The 23,741-nt window shown below is 39.6% G+C and overlaps 1 protein-coding gene across 2 annotated transcripts in view; it reads left to right on the top strand.

Annotated features, from left to right (window-relative positions):
* VPS13B (vacuolar protein sorting 13 homolog B (yeast)) overlaps positions 1-23,741 on the top strand; it is a 1,072,080-nt gene that overhangs the window by 980,571 nt on the left and 67,768 nt on the right. For both annotated transcript variants that reach the window (XM_006859183.1, XM_006859184.1), the window contains exons 44-51: positions 8,173-8,436; positions 9,037-9,120; positions 9,296-9,471; positions 11,885-12,055; positions 12,417-12,618; positions 13,649-13,837; positions 20,367-20,513; positions 22,566-22,849. In XM_006859183.1, the coding sequence (XP_006859245.1) occupies positions 8,173-8,436; positions 9,037-9,120; positions 9,296-9,471; positions 11,885-12,055; positions 12,417-12,618; positions 13,649-13,837; positions 20,367-20,513; positions 22,566-22,849 (1,517 nt within the window). The remainder of the gene's footprint in view (positions 1-8,172; positions 8,437-9,036; positions 9,121-9,295; positions 9,472-11,884; positions 12,056-12,416; positions 12,619-13,648; positions 13,838-20,366; positions 20,514-22,565; positions 22,850-23,741) is intronic.

Here is a 23,741-nt window from a genome sequence, read left to right as displayed (position 1 = left end):
CAGGGTCGCTATGGGTCGGACCCGACTCGATGGCACACAACAACAACAACAACATAGGGAGAGAAAGGGTCCCCCAAAGGTAGAAGGGGAAGCATAAAACCGCAAAACAGCACCAGCAAGAAAAAAACAAACAACAACAAAAAAAAAAGCTGACTGAATACTGTAGTCTATAATTGCAGAAAAGCAAGAGGAGGGAGAGAAGGAAAAAAAAAATCTGTAGCCTATTATGAGTATGATTTTAATATCCTCTCTTCAGCTTCTTGCCTTTAAAGCTGCCTGAGAGATTTTAAGATGCCACTATTGGTTGTTGTGCTGTACCTCAGGATTTAATTTAATTTTCAGCCTGTTTTGTTTTTAAACTCTTTTTCCCTCTCTACACGCCTGTCATGACCTTTCCCGTATTAAAAAAACAACAACACCACCACATTCAGGGCCAGCTCTTGGGCTGAGAGTATCTGTGTGCATGCATGGCAGAAGAACCCACCAGTGGTGAGGTTATGGGGTGTCCACTCACTCAGGCACCCCCTCTAGTCATCCGAATGGAAGTGTGCAAACAGTGGGGGGTGCAATGAACATATACCAAAAAAAAAAAAAAAAAAAAATCAGAACAAAGCAAAATCAACAAAGTGTTTTGTCCAGGTTCCTGCGGCATTTTTCTGGGGTGTGTTTTCTCCCCTGCTTGGTATTGCTGTTTGGTCTCGCCCAAATTTTTGGTACTGGGCCACTGAACCCGGCAGATTCAAAAGTACATGATTTCTTACTTTTGCTACAAGTTCCACTAGCTATAAGCCTTCAAACCTTTTAAATATTCCTGTCTATGTGGTTCTGAGTTTTGGAGCTCTGACCTGGATCTGCTTTACCTGGTATTCTGTGGTATTGCTGATGGCGAACTTCACTGCACCTCCACCCTAGCCGCCATCAAGCCCCACCTCCCTCCCCATCTCTTTTAACCAGGCCCATCTAGATAACATGAAAACTATTCAGTAGGGACTCTATCTTCCTCCACACACTCTTAAATCATAAACACTTTCATCTTTATTCCATGTGCAAAAGTGAATTTTAGCCCTATATAATTGGGTGGGGGGGAATATTCAGGAATAGCTTTCAGTAATCTTTACCCTTTGCTCGTACCTCTTCAACTGACAGAGTAGCTGGTTTTTCCAAATCTTAAGCTCAACTCTTTTTAGGCTCTTTCTATTCTGCATGTTGCAGTTACAATCTGGCTTCTCCAGGCTGTGTCAACATATGCACTAACTGATATCAATCAGATAGCCCAGGCTGTTATGCTTCCATTAGGATTTTAAATTATTGAGCAAATTGTTTAAGGGGCCTCATGAAATTTGGGGAAATCTTTTACAAGAGCTCATAATTCTGTGCAGGTCTAGCCTCTATAGGAGAGTCCTAAAGTGACCACAGGTGAGGCTTCAAAAGACATTTCAGGTAGAAGAACCTTAGTTAGCTTTTCAAGAAAGAAAATGAGTTCAGACAAGGTATTATCAGAGGCAACCTCTGGTGGGGCAGAATTAATAGAATCAAAGGAGTGACGATGGAAAAGAGGGCCGCAAAGGTACCACTAGAGGAGGTGTGGGTGCAGCAGAGGTAAATGTAGCAGAGGCAGAACTTTGGCATTACAATTCCTTATTTTGTTTAATTAATTTAGAAACTACATCCTGCAGGGAAGCAATTTTGCTATCTTGATGTGTTTCGAAGCCTTCCAGTTACCAATTAAAAAAAAAAAAAAAAGATAGGTCCCATTATGATTGCTTAGTGCAGAGGTTTTTGCTTTATAATATACTGCACAGAAAAAGTTACTTAGATAGGTACAAAAAACTGGCAGCTTGGGCATTGATTGTCCAAAGTGAACTTAAGAAAGGAATGCCGTCCAACTGAGCAGCTTAGATGACTGCACTGCTTGCTCCTGTAGTGAGCTAGAGTCCTGGAAGGAAACTCTGAAAAGCCTTTGGAACAGACAGTTTTTCAATAAAAGGTTTAAGATGGTTTTAAAAGTTAAGGACTCTCAGATTCAACAAAACCCTAAGGGTAGATGGATTGGCCTAGTGTTTGACACTGTTTTGCTTAAATCAATGTGTGCCCATATTGCAGGAGCATTTTCTTATGTCTCAGAGGCATAGCTTCTAGCCCACAACCTGAACAGATTATTCTGACAAAGAAGTCTTTAACAGTCATGGTGAGTACCAGAGGCATGCACTCTCTTGTGTTGACAGCTTAACCCATGCCCAAGTTCTGAGACTTATGTAGAGTCTGAGATTCCCTTAGTGGCAAACTTGAAGATTTTGGGACAGTAACCTCTAGCAGAGGTTGAGAGGGCAGCGCTCCCAGTAGAGAGAGTATACAGCTTACATGTGCATTTAAAAAAAAAAAAAAAATTTAACTTGCAAGATTAAAGTGAAACCTACTTTATGAATATAAAACAAATCCCACAATAAAAGATAGCATCAACACAAGGACAAGGAAACTCAATCCATGAGGTTACACACCCTGCAATAATTCCTGAGATGCCATGGAGGCAGAGAGCCACATAGCCTTTGCTTGGTACCCAAGCCCCCAGTCCTGGATGCCTCAGGGCTCATGGCAGGCAATGCTCCTTCAGATCCTGTTTTAACAGCAAAAATGTCATAGAGCAAAACCACAGCATCTTTCAAATAAAAGCAACAGAGCTTTATTGAGGATTAAAGCAATTTGTGAATCAGTGTAGCACAGAGCAACCAGGTGGTTAAAAAGTACTGCACTTTGCTGAAACTGAGGGGCAAGAGTATACTCAGAATGCAGGAACTTCTTAGCAAAATTGTGATAGATGATCTTAGACTTAGACCTGCCTGTGCATAATCACATTCTTGCAAAGACTGTTTTCTATGACCCTCCCTGGACATATCCAGACTGTGAGGGTAACTAAATTGTTTGTTCGGCAAAATGTTGAAATTAGTACAAGGGATATTGCTTTAAAACAGAAGCAGGGTTAAAAACAAAATAGAACTTGGCTTGTTTTTCCATCAGACTATTTATAATGCCAGGCATTGAAGATTTTGAACTGCCCTTACAAAATTTAAAGTAGAAATGAGGCCTGAAACAAAATGGGGTCTGTGGAGCTAAGATGTGATCTGATTCAACCCTTGGTCAGTAATTTCTGGATATACTGAAACCTCAATTTAAAAGACTCATCTAACAAAAGTGGCCTGCCTTTTGTCTTAGCCATTCAGTGACTGTCACATGCCTTACGTTTTAAATATTCCTACACATAATGTCCTGGTGTGGCACTGTAGGATAAACACTGGACCGCAAGGTCATCTGAACCTCAAGGTCAGTGGTTCAGACTCACCAGCTGCTGCTCAGAAAGCCTCACACAGGGTTGCTATGAGTTGCCACTGACTTGATGGTACTCAACAACAACACAGAATGTAGAATGTCAAAATGCATTTAGCCATTTCCTCATTGTTGGACTTTTAGATTTTCTCAAAATTCTCACTATAATAAATAAATCTTGAAATAAATGTTGAAACTTACGAGGATAAGTCAAAAAATAAAATCTTGAAATTTATGAGGATAAGTCAAAAAACATTGCTGCTAGGATTCCAATTGATATATACATGAGTTTGTTTTCCAAATAAAACATGTCTCTGCAATTAGCGTGTAAGTGCAGACAAGTTCTCCCAGTAAAACACATGTCTTAGTCTCACTAGGGCACCTTACAAGGTGCCCCAAAACAGGTCTGATCAAAATGCGGCTTTTGAGAGGATCTGCTGGGCTAGTTCAATTGAAGGCAGACAGATCAGCTCAGAAGTTTATGACAGCTGGTTTTTGGGAAACCAAAGGAATCATCTTGATAGGTTTTCTCAAAGGATACTGCATGATTATAGTGAATAAATTTTAAGAAAACTGAAAACTGCCTTGGTGAGAAAAAGGCCAGGAAGGTTGCACCAAGGAGTTGTTTTACTTAAGCACAATGTACCTATTCATTTTTCAAGGTAGCAAGGGCTGTCTTAGTAGAATTTCATTGGGAATCCTTAACACCATCCATCCTGAAGCCCTCACGTTGCATCTTCTTGTGAAAGGAGGTGTCCTCTTCCACAGGAACTTGGAGAGTCTGCTTTGTGTTCCCATCATCATGGCAGGCACACACAGGTATTTTGAGGTTTTGCACTTCTTGGCATTAGTCAAGTGCATTTGAGCTCTACATTACAGCCATTAAAAAATTTCAGAGTATGAAAGGTAGGACACAGAGACAGCAATTGATTTAGCCTAAATGAAGCAAATGGAAAATTGGAACCAAGATAATCTTGAAAGGCTCAGCAGACCACCATGCCAATTTCAAACCAACTTATACATATATCGACAAAGTCCTGGAAAATCCAGTTTCTGGTGAGTGATTTTCAGCCTTATCTTACATGCACACACAAACAAAAATCTGAAATGTCTTTTTCAGTTGAACTTATTATCAGCATTCCAATGAGCTTTATTTAAAGTATATCAAAGACATGGGATTTGTTCATTTTTGTTTTTTGAAGATGTTAGGAAGGAAGATAGGAGCCAAGCTTCCAGAGGAGCTTCATGGATTCCTCTTCCTTCCCATCTTGGCCTGGTTCCTTCTAAACAACCCACCCCCACCCCTGCCTGGAAATTTGCAATAAACCACAGCTGATAAATTACCAAACTCCATTTGGGGAGATAAGTGGATGCCAGTCCCTGATGTACCTAGAATTAGCTCAAGTTTATTTAAATAGTAATGATTGGTTATCTGTGTTCTGCCTTTCCTATGCCCTTCTCATCTCCCTGATTAAATGAAAACTGACCACTGACCACATATAAAATTTCTCAGTAACTTATACATTAGACTTATATAGCTCTGGTAGCGTAGTGGTTACGAATCGGGCTGCGAACCGGAAGGTCAACAGTTCGAAACTACCAGCGGCTCCGCGGGAGAAAGATGAGGCGATCTGCTCCTGTAAAGATTTACAGCCTCAGAAACCCTATTCAGGGTCGCTATGGGTCGAAACCGACTCGATGGCACTTAACAACAACAACATTACATATATATGTGTGTGTGTATATATATATTGTGCAAGATACAACTAGTTACTCATGTACTTACATGCATTTTCATGTTCCCCATCCCTTCAGTGAGGAAACCGTTACTACGCTCAACCCTTACATGTCTATCTGTATCTGTGTAGGAGTCCTGGTGTATATGTGTATCTTTATACACATACTTTTAATCATAGCTAAGATATCATCTTCCAGTGCATCTGGTGCTCTGGAGTTATTCTTTAATATCATGATTCTCTGTGGCACTGATCTAATAAGAGTTCTGAAACCTGCTAAGTAAAATCATATGTAGAAATCTTCCATATGCATCTTTGTGGCTTTGGGGAAAGAGGGGAATTAGTGTGAAACCTGGAAATTTGTATTAAAGAGAAACTCTACATTTAAAAAAAAGTAAGTGGCTGTCTTCAGTTGATAAATTAATCTTGAAATTTGGACTATAATTTCAAAAACTAAAGGCATTGTAAAGTTTACCACTTTGAAGAAAAGCGAACATGCCTCTCTTACTGAGCCCAGCATCAGAGGAGCCATGACGTGCCACCACTCCAGTGAGTGGCCATGGTGGAGTTTACTTCATCCGAGTAGCCTTCCCTCCCTGACCACTTGTAAAGATTTTATTTTATCAGATTTGAAAGCTGATTTACAGGCTTTTTAGTTGCAAATGAAACTATAAAAACCCACCAAGAGGATTTTGTCTTTAAACAAAGTGAGTCCCAGATGGCTACATAGACTCTGTGGTTTCTGGACGAGACAGTAAAATTCTCCTCTAAATCTTATGGGGGCCACAGGTTCTGGAGCAAGAGCAACGTGTATACAATTTTTCCAGGCCTGGGTACACCCAGAATAAGAAGAGTTAAATACTGCTTCAGAGCTTTCAGTTGTGTGTTTCAAGTTAGGATATGCTATGGAGTTCTGATGTGGTGCTGTAGGATAAGCAATGGAGTGCTAACTTCAAAGTCGGCGGTTCAGATCCACCAGCTGCTCCTTGGAAACCCTAATCAGGGTCGTTATGAGTCAGAATCAGCTTGATGGCTGGCCCTTCACAGTAACAGCAAGATGACATCTTGATACTTATCATGAATGTCTCCTTACCCTTAGCATGGACTAAAGAAAGGTTTTCCTGCTAACTTAGGACTCATGGTTCAATTGGTCTGTATGCTCATTATTATGAATATGTTATTTTAAAAGATTATAATGATTAAAGAATTTTGGAGAAATATAACAGTTAAGCACACTTGGTTGTACAAATGTACTCCTTCTAAAGACAAGAGATATAAGATATATAGTTAGATAACAAATGTTTGATAAAATTCTAAACCTCGCTGCTCAAACAGTGGAAGTTAAAACAAAGCTGACATTTAAATTTTGATCTATCAATATATCAAATTCATTTGGGACAAATAATAGTTCATTCATAAATTGTTACATGTATTTTCAATAATGGTTCATTAAAAGTAATGGTGACATCAACAAGAAAAGCACATTTTAGTCAGATTATTCATTGTAAAACAAAAAAATAAATGTGCCAATTATGACAATCATAAGAGCTGGGTGTGGTGTCTCCCTTCCAAAAGGTGTGCCACATTTTTATACCTAATCCAAATCAAGAATTTCAACAAGGGAAAAAAGAGCAGCTAAATGGGAAGGAAACTCACAGTGTCCATCACATTTATATTATAATGGGAAATCATCCCTCTTTTTTTTTTTTTTTTTTTAATAGTTTCTAAGTTTTCATCAGTGAGTAGATAATTTTATGAGCGGCTGACTACCAGGGTGCTTCAGCACAGACTCTGAGCCAGATTGTCTGGTTGACATCAGACAAGTGACTCAAGCTCTGGGTCTGTTTTCTTCTTAAGAAGGGGAATGATAGTAGCACCTACTTCATAAGGCTGCTGTGAGAGTAAGAGTTAATTTGTGGAAACGTTTAGATTGATAAATACACGATATGTGGTAGTTATTGTTATCATTTTAGAATCTGGGAAAAGTATTGTAAGTGGGGAAAATCCAATATGTGGAAGTCCCAGTTTCCCCAATCATGGTGAATGTTCCTATCAAAGGAAGATTTTGGTATTCATTGGATACTAAAAGTATTCATTGGAAAGAATAAAATTGCATCATCTTTTTAGTTTAATTCAATATGGGATACATTCCTTAATGCTCACTATGAACTATACACTCTTAGCTAGATACAAAGTTGGATTGAATGGATAGTTGGGTTCCATGGGTTGAATGGATAATTTTGTGTTTTTCAAGATGCATATTCCTACAATGCAGAAAACAATGGAATAAAATGAACTATAACTAGGTAAAACCATGTCTGCATTAAAGATCATGTTATCAGTCTCTTCTTCTTGTTGTTGTTGCTGAGTGAAGTTGAGTTGGTTCCAACCCATGGCGACCTTGTATAGGGTTTCCAAGGAACAACTGGTGAGTTTGCACTGCTGATCTTGCAGTTCAAATCGACCTTGTAGTCAAGTACTCATCCTACAGCGCCACACCAAGGCTCCTGCAGTAAGTCATTGGGAATCAGCTTCAAGGACCAGATTTGCTCAGAGCTGCCCTCAGTTTCCTGAACTGCAGGTCTGCTTCCATCCTGCCCTTTTTAGCTGCTGCATGATGCTGATTGACCATCTCCTGGCCAGTCACTTCTTCCCTGGCTGTGACAAACTACATACCTGATTCACATCCAGAATCCTCCAGTCCCTTCTATGGCTTTATACCCTGAGTCTACCCCTAAAGTATTGGTCAATGACTGGATTTGAGCCTTCTCTTCCAGCTGGACTATCTTCTCTCTAGTACACGTTTGCAGGACTTTTATTTCACAAGTCTTGATCTCCATCTCCACCTTCTCCCTTAAGCACCTACCTGATACCTAGTTCTAGCTGGGCAGGGACCCTGCCTTTATATCTGTCTTTTGAGTGCTACAAATTTAACACAACTAAAGTGAAATTAATTCTCTCCTTCCAGATCACTCTCTCTTCCTGTATTCTCTAATTAAGCAGATAACTTCATTTTCTTTCCATTAACATCAACATAATTTACTCTGACTGAACTGTTACAAATTTCTAATCCATGAAGTTTGAATTAAGTCTTCATGTATTTATTGCCCTGTAGATTATCATCTGTGGAAGACAAATCATCTGTAGCTACTTGTCTCAAAGCATAGAACTGAAAGTTGTTCAGCATTATATTGGTCAAGATGGACAAGCTGTGGTTCGAGAACATTTTGACTGCCTCACAGCCAAACAGAAATTGCCTTCCTACATACTAGAAAACAACGAACTGACAGAGCTGTGTGTGAAGGCCAAAGGAGATGAGGATTGGTCAAGAGATGTGTGCTTGGACCCCAAGACCCCTGAGTATAGCCTTGTCATTCAGGTATGAGCTGTAGATAGACTTGACATTTTAAAATGAGATTGGTTTCAATGTGCTCTTTGCTCTGTAACTGCATTCAATTTATTACAAGTGATATATGTAAGAGTGCAGTTTAGGAAGGCTTTGGATAGTACTTCTCATAGCATTTCCTCCCCATACTCTGCCAACACATTTGCAGCAGTTCCACTAGTTCTTACAGCCAAGACCCTCTCTCTGTCAGATGGAGGCAAATAGGATCTTGAAGATCCCGCTTCACTGGGGTTGGAGAATGGGGTGGGGCCTGGGGTAGTATCCTTCTCACTAGAGAAGCTCTGAGATAGTTCCTTTTTTGTCTCCTTCTCAGTGTCTCCGCTATCATTTGAATTCCTCTCTTTTATTCTCCTACTCAGCCTCATACACAGTTTTTGTCTTTATGGGAAGAATTGGCCTCATCAGCTCAGTGCACGCTCAGTTCATGCCGTAATGAAGTCTGGTTTTGCTTAGTTGCTCTTTTGGTTTTGTTTTGTTATTTTAATCCTCCAAATCGATATATCTGTGCCTTATTTTGATTAAATAGTAAACCGTTTAATACTGAATTGGACCTTTTTACTGTCTTCTTTGTAGGTGCCATCTTCAAACAGCTCCATTATTTATGTCTGGTGTACAGTTTTGACTTTAGAACCCAATTCTCAAGTGCAGCAACGGATGGTGAGTGCTTTCCCAACTCTAAAATATGGTATATGACTTTGACCTTTTCTATCCTGAAATAAATTGTCAGGGTGACCCGGGGAAGAGATTTATTGCAAGTTTGTTTCAGCATCAAACAGCTGGAATACTGCAACACAGCAAATATGAAAGTTGTTCTGTCCTTTTATTTTTATAGATTGTGTTCAGCCCTCTTTTTATCATGAGGAGTCATCTTCCAGACCCCATTATCATACATTTGGAGAAGAGGAGTCTGGGATTGAGTGAAACACAAATTATTCCAGGAAGAGGACAGGAAAAACCACTGCAAAACATAGAACCTGACCTTGTACATCACTTAACATTTCAAGCAAGGTACTGGAAAAATCCTTCCATCTTCCTAAGAGAGTTCAGTAGAAAAATAACCTTGTACTATTGAGTGCAGGGTAAATACAGCTTGTTTGTTTTGATAAAGTTGCTTATTTTATAAGAATGTTACTTTTAAATTGCCCTGTCTAGTGTTCTCTTGGAGTCCTAGTATGGCACTGTAGAATAGGAACTGGACTGCTAACCACAAGGTTGGCAGTTAAAATCCATCAGCTGCTCCTGACAAACTCTCTACAGGGTCACTATGAGTCGGAGCCAACTCGACGGCACTTAATGACAGTCACAACAAGTGTTCACTTGGAGTCCTGGTAGCACAATGCTTAACTATTCAACTGCTAACCAAGTAATTGGTGGTTTAGACCCACCAGCAAACTTTGTAGGAGAAAAGACCTACCGAGATGTGCTCCTATGAAGACTTGTTGTTTGTTGTTAAGTACCGTCGAGTTGGTTTTGACTCATAGCAACCCTATATAGGATTTTCGAAGAGGGACTGGTGAGCTTGAACTGCTAACCTTGCAGTTCAAATTGGCCTTGCAGTCCAATACATTAACCCTATGAAGACTTATATTCTAGAAAACCCTATGGGGCACTTCTACTCTGTTATGTAGGATCACTGTAAGTCAGAATTGACCTGGGTGGCACCATGGTTAAGCACTTGACTACTAACCAAAAGGCTGGTGGTTTGAACCCACCCAGAGCTACTTCAGAAAACCCAGCCTGGTGATCTGCTTCTGAAAGGTCACAACCTTAAAACCTGTGGAGCAGGTCTACTCTGCATACATGGGACCACAGTGGACCAGAATCAACACAATGGTAACAACGGCATTAATGACAGTAACCCATTCAAAGCCCCATCGTCGTAGAGGCCATTCCAACTCAGTGTTATGTTATAGGACAGAGTAGAATTGGTCCGTAGCCGTTTTTAATCCTTTTCCTTTGGAATGGTTGGTGGATTCAAACCACCAGTCTTTTGGATACCAGCCAAGTCCCACCAGAGTGCTTTAGTAACAACAACAGCATCCGTTTATTGTCTTCTGTAGTTTAGATAAAATTCAGCCATTCTTAGTAGATTTAGAAATAATCAAAAGAGATCCCACAGAATATGTAATGGACACATGATTTCTGTAGTGGGAGAAGAGATGGATAGAAATCTCACCCAAAACTAAGGGGAAGAAGAAGAAAAGCCAAGGCCCAGATTACCCAAACGCTTTGATCAGTCCCCAGATTCCAAATATATTGGTCTATAACATATGAGGGTAAGTTGAAAAGTATTGCTATAATATCATAGAAACCTTTATTATTAAATAAAAATTTATTATTAAACAGAAATTTCAAAATGTGAAGCTATTATTTCTTGACATATATCCTCCATCAAGATTTAGCCCCTTCTAAAGGCAGGTTTCCATTTCTATAATGAATAATTCTGTACTCTTCCAATTTACACTATGTTAAAGCAGCAGTTTCGGTCTCATCAAGGGACTCAAATAGTTGTTCCCATTAAATGTTCTTTGAGTTAGAGGAACAAAAAGAAGTCTGAAGAGGCAAAAACACACTTGTAGGGTGAATGGGGTAAGGTTCCCAATGAGATTTTCATAAGACAGTCTTTGTTACCTCTGAAGATCGAGCAAGTGCATTATTGTGATGGAAAAAATTCCTCAGTGTAACTTTCCTAGCCTTTTTCTCACTAGTACACTATTCCAGTTTCCTTGAAACTTCTTCATAAGCAGTCCCCATGATCATCTAGTGCCTTTTGAGAAAATCGATCAAGATTATCTCTTTGGAATTCCCCCCACCCACCCCCAAAGAAACAGTTACCATAACATTCTGAGCTGGTCTTTCTGCCTTGAATTGAATTGACCCATCTGATGGCTTCATAATCTACTGTTTTAATTGGATCTTTTTAGTTTTGAGGCACCCTGATGAGTCTAAGATAAGAGTATTATCCACAGTCACCCACTAAACTCATGCAAATGTAAACTGGAACCCTAGTAGCAATACTTTCTGACTTACCCTCAGGTTGTCATTAGTGACTTTTCAAGAAATCACACACCACTTTGGAAGAGCCCAGATTATCCAAAAACTTTAATTAGTCCTAAATAACCAAATATATATATATATATATATATGGGAGTCCTGGTGTGGCACTGTAGGATAAGCACTCAACCATAAGGTCCATTTGAATTGCAAGGTCAGTGGTTCAAACTCACCAGCCACTCCTCTGAAACCCTATACAAGGTCTTTATGAGTCAAAACTGACTCAATGTCACTTAACAACAACAAATAACCAAATATTGGCCTAAACCCACCAAAAATCGGTCTGTAATATATTGTCATTAGTTGTTTTTAGTAGACTTCTGTAAAAATGTGATGTTTATTCTTGCTTTTTCTTCCTGTTTCATAGAGAAGAAGATGATCCTTCAGACTGTGCTGTTCCCATCTCAACATCCCTCATTAAACAAATAGCCACAAAGATACACCCTGAATGCCCAGCTGATCAGATCCTTTCAGAATTCTATGGGCTAGAAAAATCCCTTCAGCCCACATGGCCCTATAATAAGAAGGATTCTGACAGGTAATGTTCTTCAGCAATCTTTTTTAATAATGTTTTGCAATATTAAAAGATAAATGGCCATTCATAAAAAAGTTAGATATCATGAAAGGTGTTTTTTTGCTTGTTTTTTAAAGTAGGTATTTGTATGTCTGACTTTTATTTTATTAACTAGTAAGAATATTTTGTAAATTTCTGTACTCATAATCTTGAATATAATTACATGAAAAGTTGCTTCCTCTCAGATGCAAATTCAGCCTTGGCTAACTTTGGGGTAAGGTAATATCATACAGGAGTTTTGCATGTCTGGAATCTGTAAGTGTATTTCATGAATACCGAAATCATCATATTTCATTGAGTGTCTTGGATGTGGTATTTGGAACAGGAATGAACAGCTGAGTCAGTGGGATAGCCCAATGCGGGTAAAGCTGTCAGTCTGGAAGCCATATGTTAAAACCTTGTTGATAGAACTTCTACCCTGGGCCCTGCTTATCAATCAATCCAAGTGGGACCTCTGGCTATTTGAAGGAGAGAAGATTGTTCTACAGGTTCCTGCTGGCAAAATTATTATCCCTCCTAACTTTCAGGTATGATAACTTTTTAACCCAATATAAATTCATTTCTCTCAAAAACCAATTGAGGTTACATTTATGTTTATAACAGAATGAATTACTTGTGGAAAACTGTCCTTTTAAATGCATACGTAAGGGGTGTGGAATGTTCTTTGATATTCACAGACGTTTCAGCTGTCTTTGTTTTCCCATCAGCAATATTTATGCTTGAGTTATTAAGTTTGATAACTTGACTGGTTACATTCTTGTTTTCATTGTGTGCAGAATATTTGACAAGCATTGGGGTTGGTCTACCCAGGATATGTTAAGAATACAGAGCTATAAAATCTCTGAGTTCTGAGAAGCCCTTTTATTAAAGGCCCTCTTTCCTTTATAAATGACTTGAAGAGCCATAATTACAGATGTCTGCCCAGTTGTTGATAACAAAAACTGGGCAATTATAGAAAGAAAAGCCTAATTGGAAAACTTTAAATTCCAGCTCAAGAAAGTTTATATATAAGTCTATAAGAACACAGAGTCAAAGGAATTCCCAAATAAAATGTTTCATATTTTCCCAATAAGGAAAAGTTTCAAAGTTGTTGAGCCATTTTGTTTTGTTTTAGCTCCAGTCCATACCTTTATTGAATTGTGTCTTTATTAATTATTCAGATGATGTTACCTTATGTGTCTGGAATGTTGACCTACATGGTCCTAATGTTACATATTATTATCTTGTCAAATGAGGTGAAATCTTCCGTTTTAAGTATTTGGAATTTACAGGATAGTCACAGTTTGAGGTTTTGGTTGTTTTGTTTTTTCCACTTCTAGAAATGTGAATTCCAATGTGAGTCAAAAAGTCATTGGAAACCAAAATAAAATATATGTATGCCTGTTATTCCCCCCCACCCCCCAAAAAAAAAGAAAAGAAGAAAAACTTTGATTTGGTTGCCTTAGACCTATTTTATATAATATCAATATTATATATTTTAAAAATTCCTGAAGATTGAGGTAAAAAATATCAAAGTTAAGAAAAATACTTTATATAATGGAGGCATTATTTTTCCAGGAAGCTTTTCAAATTGGCATATACTGGGCAAATACAAATACTGTGCACAAGTCAGTAGCAATTAAACTGGTCCATAACCTGACATCTCCAAAATGGAAAGATGGCGGTAATGGTGAAGTTGTGATATTGGACGAAGAGGGATTTGTTGATGCGGAAGTAAGACTTGGTGCTTTCCCAGGACATCAGAAGGTAGGATCACAGTCTGGGTTGCTCAAGGGCAAGGCATGCCGTCCACTACCCTGTCTGAAATGAGTCTGCCTTTTTCTTTTTTGGTTCCTCTTTTTTATTATCTGTTCTAAAAAGTTTATAGCAGTGAAATACTTGATTTCTTAACTTCTTAACCTTTCAGGTTTCATGTTGAGTTTTTTGTCCTTTACCAAATAATTTACCCAATAACTGCTCTATTTCAGAACACTCACAGTTATATATAGTATGTGGGGGATATGAACGTATCCCAAAATATCCACAAACTGTAGTTGGTCTGTTTTTCTTAGAGCAGGAAGTAGAGTTGCTAGCGTTCTGAGTATGAGTGAAATGAGAGAGGCAATAGCAGCAAAGGTTATGTTCCTGGAAAGGGCCTCCTGAGCAAAACCTTATGAGTCTATACTGGTTTTCCCACAGAAGCAATGATACAAGAGAGTTGTGTTCTGCAACACAGTGATACCATCGTTTTAAAGGTATTTGTTGTTGTTGTTAAGTGCCATCACGTTGGTTCCAACCCATAGCAATCCTGTATAGGGTTTCCAAGGAGCAGCTGGTGAGCTTGAACTGCCAACCTTGCAGTTCAAATGGCTTTGCAGTCTGGCGCATTAACCCACAGTGCCACACCAGGTGCCATCAAATCAGTTCCAACTCAGAGTGGTCTTATGTACAACAAAAGGAAACACTTCTTGGTCCTGTGTCCTCCTCAGAGTTGTTAAGCTTAAGCCCATTGTTGCTGCCACTAGGTCAATCCATCTTGTTTGGGTCTTCTACATTCCTGTTATTAATGGATGTTTGCAGCGGTTTCTTCTCATTTTTAGTTAGCAAATGTAGGTCCTAAAAGCTTTGCCCCATACACATCATTAAAATCTATTCACGTTGAGGAGGAAGCTCTGCCCCAGATATATTTTGAGTGCCTTCCAACCTGAGGAGCTCATCTTCTGGCATTATATCTGACAATGTTCCGCTGCTATCCATGAGGTTTTCAGTGACTAAACATTCAGAAGTGGTCCGCCTATCCTTATTCCTAGTCTGTCTTAGTCTGGAAGCTCCGCTGAAACCAGTTCATCATGAATGACCTTGCTGGTATTTAAAATAGTGGTGGCATAGCTTCCAGCATCACAGCAAGCAGCACGTAAGTCGCCACAGTACCACAAACTGACAGATGAGTGGTATGGATACCAAAAGCATACCTCATCAGTTATATGAGTGAATACAAATGGTGTGTGCTAGTCAACATAAATCTTTTCTGAAGTCTTTGAGAACCAGTTAAGCTGAATAATGTAGTTAACAAATCACATTGAATTGTATGTATGAAAGGACATTATCATCATGGACCTTGTAGAGTTTTTATTGCTGAACTTGAAATACCTTTATTTTAGCTGCCCCAGGTCAGAAAAAGAGAGCAATGTCATAAGTAGACCTTTGTCAGAATGACCTTTCTTTGGGGAGACATTGACTTTTGACAGGCATCTTTAAAGAACCTTTTGGAAAAAAAAATTAATATCATTTGGTAGTTTAAAAAAAATTAATTTCCCTGATACAAAGAAGCTGGTTTTCCCTTAGTACTCAGGGTTGGGATCCATTTCCTCAAAGTTGTCTGGGTAACACATGTTTATGCTCTGCAGCCAAAGTTCTGTAACATGGTGTAAATGGCAAAGAGCTGTAAGTGTGAATCACCCAAAGTTGAGTAGTTGTAAGTTGAGAACTACCATCAAAACCTGGAAAAAATGTCATAATACCTTATCAAACACTCAGTACCTCCATGCCTCACAAAGAGGCCACAGCAAGTACTGAACAAATGTCTGTGAATAAATGAATGAACAGTTAAAGCTATCTCGATATTTTATCATCCTTTAGTACTGATTCTCAAACCTTTTGGTCTTATAACCCTTTTATACTCAATAATTACTGATGACCCCCAAATATCTTTTATTTCTATGGGTTATATCTGTAAATACTTACCAAATTAGAAATGAAAAGAATTTTATTAAAACTAAAAATGTACAAGTACACATTCCTTTTGGTGTCAGAATGATGATGTCACAGCCCATAGCCTTGGAGAAACTCCACTGGACTCACTCTGAGAGAAACAGAATGTTAAAAAGACAAGTAATATCTTAGTATTATAGTATTGTAAAATCGTTTTCATTTTGGGAGCTGCTGAAAATGTCTCAGAGACCCTTCTCCTGACCACACTTCAAGATCCTCTTTCCTATAGTGCACTGAAGTCCATGGCAAAGAACAAGGCACCAGGAATTGATGGAATACAAATTGAAATCTTCCAACAAAGTGATATGGCTTTCAAAGCACTCACTCATCTTTCCAGCATATTTGGAAGACAACTACCTGACCAACTGATTGGTAGAGCTCTGTACTTGTGCCCATTCCAAAGAGAGGTGACCCAACAGAATGCAGAAATCATCAGACAATATCATTGATATCCCATGCAAATAAAGTTTTACTAAAGTTAATACAGAAACAGCTGCAACCATACATTGACAGAGAATCCCAGAGGTTCAAGCCAGTATCAGTAGAGGATGTAGAATGAGAGATATTATTGCTGATGTCATATCAATCTTGGCTGAAAGCAGAGAATACCAGAATGATGTTTACTTGTACTTTATTGACTACACAACGGCTTTTGATTGTGTGGGTCATGACAAGCTATGGACAACATTGCAAACTGTGAGTATTCCAGAACACTTAATTGTGCTCATGAGGAACTTGTACATAGACTAAGCAGTTGTTTGAACAGAACAAGGGAACACCAAATTGTTTAAAATTAGGAAAGGTGTGTGCCAGAGTTGTATTCTTTCACCATATTTACTCAATCTGTATGTTGAACCAATAATCCGAGAAGCTGGATTATGTGAAGAAAAATATGGCATCAGGATTGGAGGAAGACTCGTTAACAACCTGTGATACGTAGATGATACAGCCTTGCTTGCTGAAAGCCAAGAGGACTTAAAATACTTATCAATGAAGATCAAAGACCACAGCCTTCAGTATGGTTGCACTATAATGTAAAGAAAACAAAAATCCTCACCACTGGATCATATAAATGGAGAAAAGATTGAAGTCGTCAAGGCTTCATTTTGCTTGGATCAACCATCAACACATGGAAAAAGCAGTCAAGAAATCTAAAGACGTATTACATTAAGCAAATCTGCTGCACAAGACTTCTTTAAAGTGCTGAAGAACAAAGATGTCAGTGTGAGGACTAGGATGCACGATGCAAGCCAAAGTGTTTTCAATAACCTCATATGCAGGAGAAAGTTGGATAGTAAATAAGGCATAGTGTAGAAGAACTGATCCATTTGCGTTATGGTGTTGGAGGAGAATATTGAAAGTACCATGGGCTGCCAAAAGAACAAACAGATCTGTGTTGGAAGAAGTATAGCCAGCTTGCTCCTTGGAAGCCAGAATGTCCAGACTTTGTCTTTCACACTTCAGACATATTGTCAGGAGGGACCAGTCACTAGAGATGGATATCATGTTTTGTAAAGTGGAAGGCTGGAGAAAAGGAGGAAGACCCCCCCAACAAGATGGATAGATACAGTGGCTCAAACATAGCAACGATTGTGAGGTTGGCCCAGGATCAGGCAGTGTTTCGTTCTGTTGTGCATAGGACCGACTTGATGGCACCTAACAACAACAATAGCAGTTATCACATTGATGAATAATTATGTTTTTTTTTAGAGTATGTCACTTTAATATTTATATGCAGAATCCACCACTGAGTTTATGGTATGAGTCTTTTTAAGAGAGTGAGGAAGCAAGAATTTTCCTTCATTTAATATGACTCTACCAGTAGACTCTGGTAGTGGTTACGAATTGGGCTGCGAACCACAGGGTCAGCAGTATGAAGCTACCAGCTGCTCTGCAGGAGAAAGATGAGGCTTTCTGCTCCCGTAAATATTTACAGCCTCGGAAACCCTGTATAGGGTCGCTATGAGTCGGAACCAACTCCGCAGCACTTAACAACAACAGCAAGTAGCTTATTTAAATGCACAGTATTCATGCAATAAGAAGAATAGGAAAATGAGGGCTGAGAAGGTCTTTTTAATTAAGGGATTAAGCCATTGCTTTGGAAGAGTGGAAGGAGCCCTAGATGGTGTTGTAGCATAAGTACTGGACTGCTAGCCTCAAGGTCGGCAGTTCAAACCCACCGCTGCTCCACTGGAAGAAGATGAAGCTTTCTGCTTCCATAAATATGGAAACCCTAAACAGAATTGCATCAGAAACCCTAAACAGAATCATTATGAGTCAGAATCAACTCAGTGGCAGGGTTTTGAGGTTGTTGGTGGTGTTTTAAGAGTGGAAGGGACACTGGTGGCACAATGGGTTAAGCATTGGGTGTTTCAAACCCAACAGTCACTCTGCAAGAGAAAGATGTGGCAGTCTGCATCCTTAAAGATTTACAGTCTCAGAAACCCTAAGGAGCAGTTCTACTTTGTCCTGTCAGAACAATAGTGTGGAGTCAAAATCAACACACTATGGTGGTGGGTGGAAATGGTGGGGCTAGAAGTTAGACTGCAGGGGCTCAATGAATAACAGTGTAAGAGTTTGGGAGCCACTTGACTAGGAAGGTAAAGATGGACCAGCAATTTGAGGGAGATAATGGCGTTAGGGTTTTTTTTTTGTTTTTTGTTTTTTTTGTTTTTCAATAAAAGAAAAAAGAAGAATCATAGCCAGAAACTCAAAACCATGTATGTTATACAGAGTTGGCCATTTTTGGGGGGATAACATTTCCTGCCAGCTGATAAGAAGGAAGGAAGCCCTCATGAAACTTGCACAGGGTTGCAATGGGAATAGCGGATGGTACTAAACTACTTTATCGTGCTTGAATGCCATCAAGTTGATTCCAACTCATAGTGACCCTGTATAGGGTTTCTGAGGAGTGGCTGGTGGGTTTGAATTGCCAACCTTGCAGCTCATAGTGACCTTGTGGTCCAGTGCATTATCCTGCAGTACCTCACCAGGACTACATTTATGTAATGGAGAGTTGTGTGTCATCCCATCAATTCCCGCTCATAACAACCCCATGTGACAAAGTAGAAGTGTCCCATAGGGTCTTCTAGCCTGTAATTTTTTAGAGGGGCAGATCTCCTGATCTTTCTTCCATAGACCCGTGGGGTGATTTCAAACTACCAGTCTTTTAGTTAACATCCCAGTGTTAAACCATTGTACAACTAGGGTTTCATCTTTTTGAGGCAAGAAGTTGAATAGATCTCAAGAGAGCCGCTTCTTTTCTCCTAAGGTAAGCATCAGTACAATTAAATCTCATAAACAGTGACTTAGCATTTATTAAGTGACAGCCACAATGCATGAGAAACAGGTGTCTAAAATTGTGTGGAGCTCTGGGTTCACTTAGTTACAATCCTTTGGGTCATCTTCTTTCATATAAGAAAGTGTTTTCAAATTTCAGAACAACAGTTCTTTGTGTAGAAAATGAGTCAGTTACCAATCAGCCATAGTAGAAACACATGAGTTTAGCTATCAAAGAACCTATATTTAAATCCTGATGTTACCACTTACTAGATAGGTGTCCTTAGTCAAATAACATATTCTCTGAACATCTTTTCTTCATATCAAGTGGGAAGGCTTCATATTCCCCTTTGTGTCTCATAAACCCCCTTCTGTAAAATGGGGATAATAGTAGCTCCGTGTGGGTGTCAAGTGGAGCACAAATGTATGAGTTGCTGTTGTTAGGTGCTGTTGAGTCAGTTCCAATTCCTACAAATTTCTGTTGAACAGAATGAAACACTACCCACGTCTCCACCAACATCATCATTGTTACTATGTTTGAGCTCATCATTGCAGCCGCCTTGTCAGTCCATCTTGTTGGGGTTTTACTTTTTTTTTTTAACTGACTTTCTACTTCATCTAGTATGAAGTTCTTTACCAGGGACTGGTTCCTCCTGATATTATGTCCAAAGTAGGTGAGATGTATACTCTATAAGTATTCTGTGAATTAATTGGTGAAATCCCTTGAAAACAAGCCTTTATCTATCCCAGTACAACCAAACTCCTGACCATTGTCGATTCTGACTTGTGTGTTACAGAGCAGAACAACTCAATAGGATTTTCTTAACTGTCATTTTTATGGACGCAGAACACGGGACCATTCTTCTGTGCCGTTGTTGGGTGGGTTTGAACTGCTGACTTTTAGTAGCGGAGTACAAACCTTCAGCACCACACCATCCAGGGAGCTCTGTTAACACACAAGAACAGCAAAAGTCACTGGGTTGCTCAAGTGCTCTGTTGTAGAGCTAATACTGGCTCGTCTCTTATTGATTTTCCTTAGTGGGTCGTCTGTAACGATGTTGATCACTTTTTTCCCAAACAGGACAGTTTTTGAGACTGAAAGAGGGCTCTAAAAAGTAACTACTCTGGAATGAAAGGTCAGCTTGGGGTTGTGCTGCTAGGTAAAATAACCTTTTAGAAGTAATTAAGAGATTCCCGTAAGCCCTACAGTACTTCAGCTGCCACTCTTCTCCTCATTGTCTTGCAGTTGTGTCAGTTCTGCATCTCCTCCATGGTACAACAAGGCATGCAAATTATTCAGATTGAAGACAAAACTACAATAATCAACAATACACCGTATCAAATATTTTATAAGCCGCAGTTAGTCATCTCCAGTCCTCATTCTGGAAAGGAGGTAAGCCGTTATAACATGATCGTTGTGTACATTAACAGTAAATAGAATCAACACTTTCTAACCTTGATAGAACAAACAGTAAAGATAGGTAAAGAGATTCCCCTGATATTTGCTTTAGTTAAACACATGGATGTCTTGGTCAGTGCTTCCAGGGTAATTCACGAGCAGAAATTCCACAGAGCAGCAGATCCTGACTCACTGCTGGACTTGTCTGCCTGTGGCACATCTGGGCAGAGGCTGCAGCCTGATCCTCCAGCATGTTCACTTCAGCCCACACCAGCACGGTGAAGGAACATCTGCCTTGCAGGCTGCAGTGCCGGCAGAAGGCTGGGCCCAGACTGAGCCCTGGGTCTGAGAACACCGCAGCTCTGTGTCTATGTGAGGCATAAACGTGAAGATGTACCAGCTCATTGATATTAACATCTCAGTGATAGAATATGTGGAAAATAAGCCCAAGAATGTTCAGAGGGATTGTCCGGTTAACTCTTTGTACATTTAAAATAAACTGGCGAGCATTTAAAAATAGCTTAGAAACAAGACATGCTAACTTATAGACTATTGATTTATGCTTTTGAAATGTTTGTGTAAGAAAGTATTCATTCTTTCTTTACCTTTGAATACACTTCTTATTATCACTTAAGTTCAGCTCCCAAACATTGTGTTGAAACAATGAAATATGGTAAAAGCCTTACAGTTTTAAGTTTACAGTGCATTGTGGAATTTGCAAAAAATGAGAGAACAAAGAAATTGCATCTTGGTTCATTAGAATGTTGATGAAGTAAGCAAATGACCTGGTTGATTGCCCAGTTGGGAAATAGAGTCAACAATGTCTACTTAGTAGGTGAAATTGACAAGAAAGAAATCATCATATCTGAATAAATCTTGTGCTTCTCCCTACCCTGGAATGTACCAGAACTTTCCAAAACAGGAGATTGGGGCTTTACACACTGACTTTTCCGCATTGTTAAGATGGGCATAAGGAGCTCTGGTAGCATAGTGGTTACGAATTGGGCTGCGAACCTCGTGGTCAGCAGTTCGAAACTACCAGCTGCTCTGCGGGAGAAAGATGAGGCTTTCTGCTCCCGTAAAGATTTACAGCCTTGGAAACCCTGTACAGAGTCGCTATGAGTGGAACTGACTCCACGGCACATAACAGCAACAAAATGGGCATGATTATGTGTTCCTTGCAAGTTTTTGTGAGGATTAAATGAACTAGTCTAAGTAAAAAGGGGAGATAGTAAGCCAGCAGCATCCACAGTATCAGCTTCACAAAGAATTCCTGATTTACTGAAGCTTCCTGGAGAAAGGGGAAGTCCAGGCTCTGTCCTGCAGCTAAGGATTATTCCCCTCTTTTAGTCCCCAAATGATGCAGGGGTGGGAATTTTTTTAATTCAAGATAATCCCGAGCTTCTCAAGAAGACTGTATTGGGGTTATGGGGGAACCACCAAACTGGGCAGCGGGACTCATGGCTCTGGTTTTGTGAGCCTGGACAAGTCATCAGCTATCTGGCAACAGTTTCTTTGGTTGTGAAAGACGTTCAAACAAATGATTTTTTCTAAAGGTACCTTTTAAGTCTAAGAATCCTTAGACTCTAGTATGGAATTCCATCCTAAGACTTGAGGTCAATGTCTCCTTCAGGATGAACCTTAAATGTTTGTCCTCTGAGCTCCCATTCAGAGTTCTTTATTAAGGTCCCATTCAGAGGGCCTTATAATAAGCCCAAGAATGGATCAATCTGAAAAGACTCCTCTCCACCACGTACGGGGCCTTTCGATCCCAATGGTTTCTGCTTTTGTGCACTATATGAAGTGGTAAGGAGAACATTGTATCACCGTTTGAATCACCTCAGCTCTGTCATGTCTCACTTAGCCCAGGTAAGCAAACCCTGATAGCTAACACTGCTTGTCTTGCCGCTTTCTCATGGAAAAAGATTTCCAATCTTCCTGTGCTCCCGACCTGGCCAAATGTGGTTACAGTGTCTTAGAAGCTGGGCTTCACTCTGCTACCTCATTGTCATAATGTGCTGTTTCTGCATTGTCTTCTTTTTTCAGTATTTTCACGTTCCAGACAGCACAACTTTTAGCATCTGCCCAGGTGGAGAGCAGCCTGCTGTGAAGTCAAGCTCCCTGCCCTGCTGGGACTTAATGGCTGACATCAGTCAGTCAGTGCTGGATGAAGCCCTGCTTCAGAAACAAATATTGCTGGGCTTTTCCCCTGCTGTGGGTGTCGACAGCTCTCAGTGCTGGAGCCTGCCAGCTATAGTCAAACAAGAGTTTCCCAGACAAAGCGTGGCCGTGCCCTTCGGGAGTACTAGGGAAAATGGCTTCTGTACCAGGTACTTTGCATAAGTCTGGATGACTGTCTGTTCCTTTTCTTATTGATGTTGATCAAGATGTCAGGAGAGGTGAGAAGGATAGAGGCAGTGATCCCCAAATGTAAATCTGGGTTTTTCATTTCTTTTTAATGCACAGCCATTTTATACAATTGGTCAAATGTCATGCGGGTTTTCCCAGTGTACTACTTAGGAGATTTTTCCCTTAGGCAGTTGATAGCAGTAGTATCACAGAATAGCAGCAATATAGTAAAAAATGAAAAAGATCACCTGCTTTTATGACTTCTTAGCCTCTGAAAAATGATGAAAAGTAAAGATTAAAATGTGAGAAAGTCAAGTGGGCAAACCTTTTTCTTTTCTCACATTTGACTTTACTTCAAACTGTTAATTTTTCTCAAATGTCATTAAAAGAGATACCTTATATAAATCCAAATCACAGAAGACTCTGTTCTGTGGTTTTTGCTGCACGCAAGTTATTCAAGCTACTGATGACCAGTTCTGCAAATAATAACACAGAATCAAGCCAGAGACATGGAATGGTTTGTACAAACCATACTGTTATTTAGTGGTTATTTTGCATGCAATAGGTTCTTTCTGCAGCTGTCGGGAAGAGTGTATATGTGGTATATGTAACAACTGTGTTAAGTGCCATCGAGTCGGTTCTGACCCATAGTGACCCTTTATATGGTTTCCATGGAGCGGCTGGTGAGTTTGAGCCACCAACCTTGGGGTTCAAACTGACCTCGCTTTCGAGTGCTTATTCTACAGCGCCAGGACTCCATGTAACAACTATACAAGCAAGCATACTGTGAAGTCATGAGAGGTACCTTATTCTTGTGGTTATTAATTTATAGTTTTTATTTGTGATTTTAGTCATCTTTTTTTGATGCATACA

This window comes from Chrysochloris asiatica, unplaced genomic scaffold (assembly GCF_000296735.1).
Source record: "Chrysochloris asiatica unplaced genomic scaffold, ChrAsi1.0 scaffold00031, whole genome shotgun sequence".
NCBI classification, from domain to species: domain Eukaryota; kingdom Metazoa; phylum Chordata; class Mammalia; order Afrosoricida; family Chrysochloridae; genus Chrysochloris; species Chrysochloris asiatica.
The sequence above is the reverse complement of the archived record's forward strand: the minus strand, read 5'-3'. Positions and strand labels throughout refer to the sequence as shown.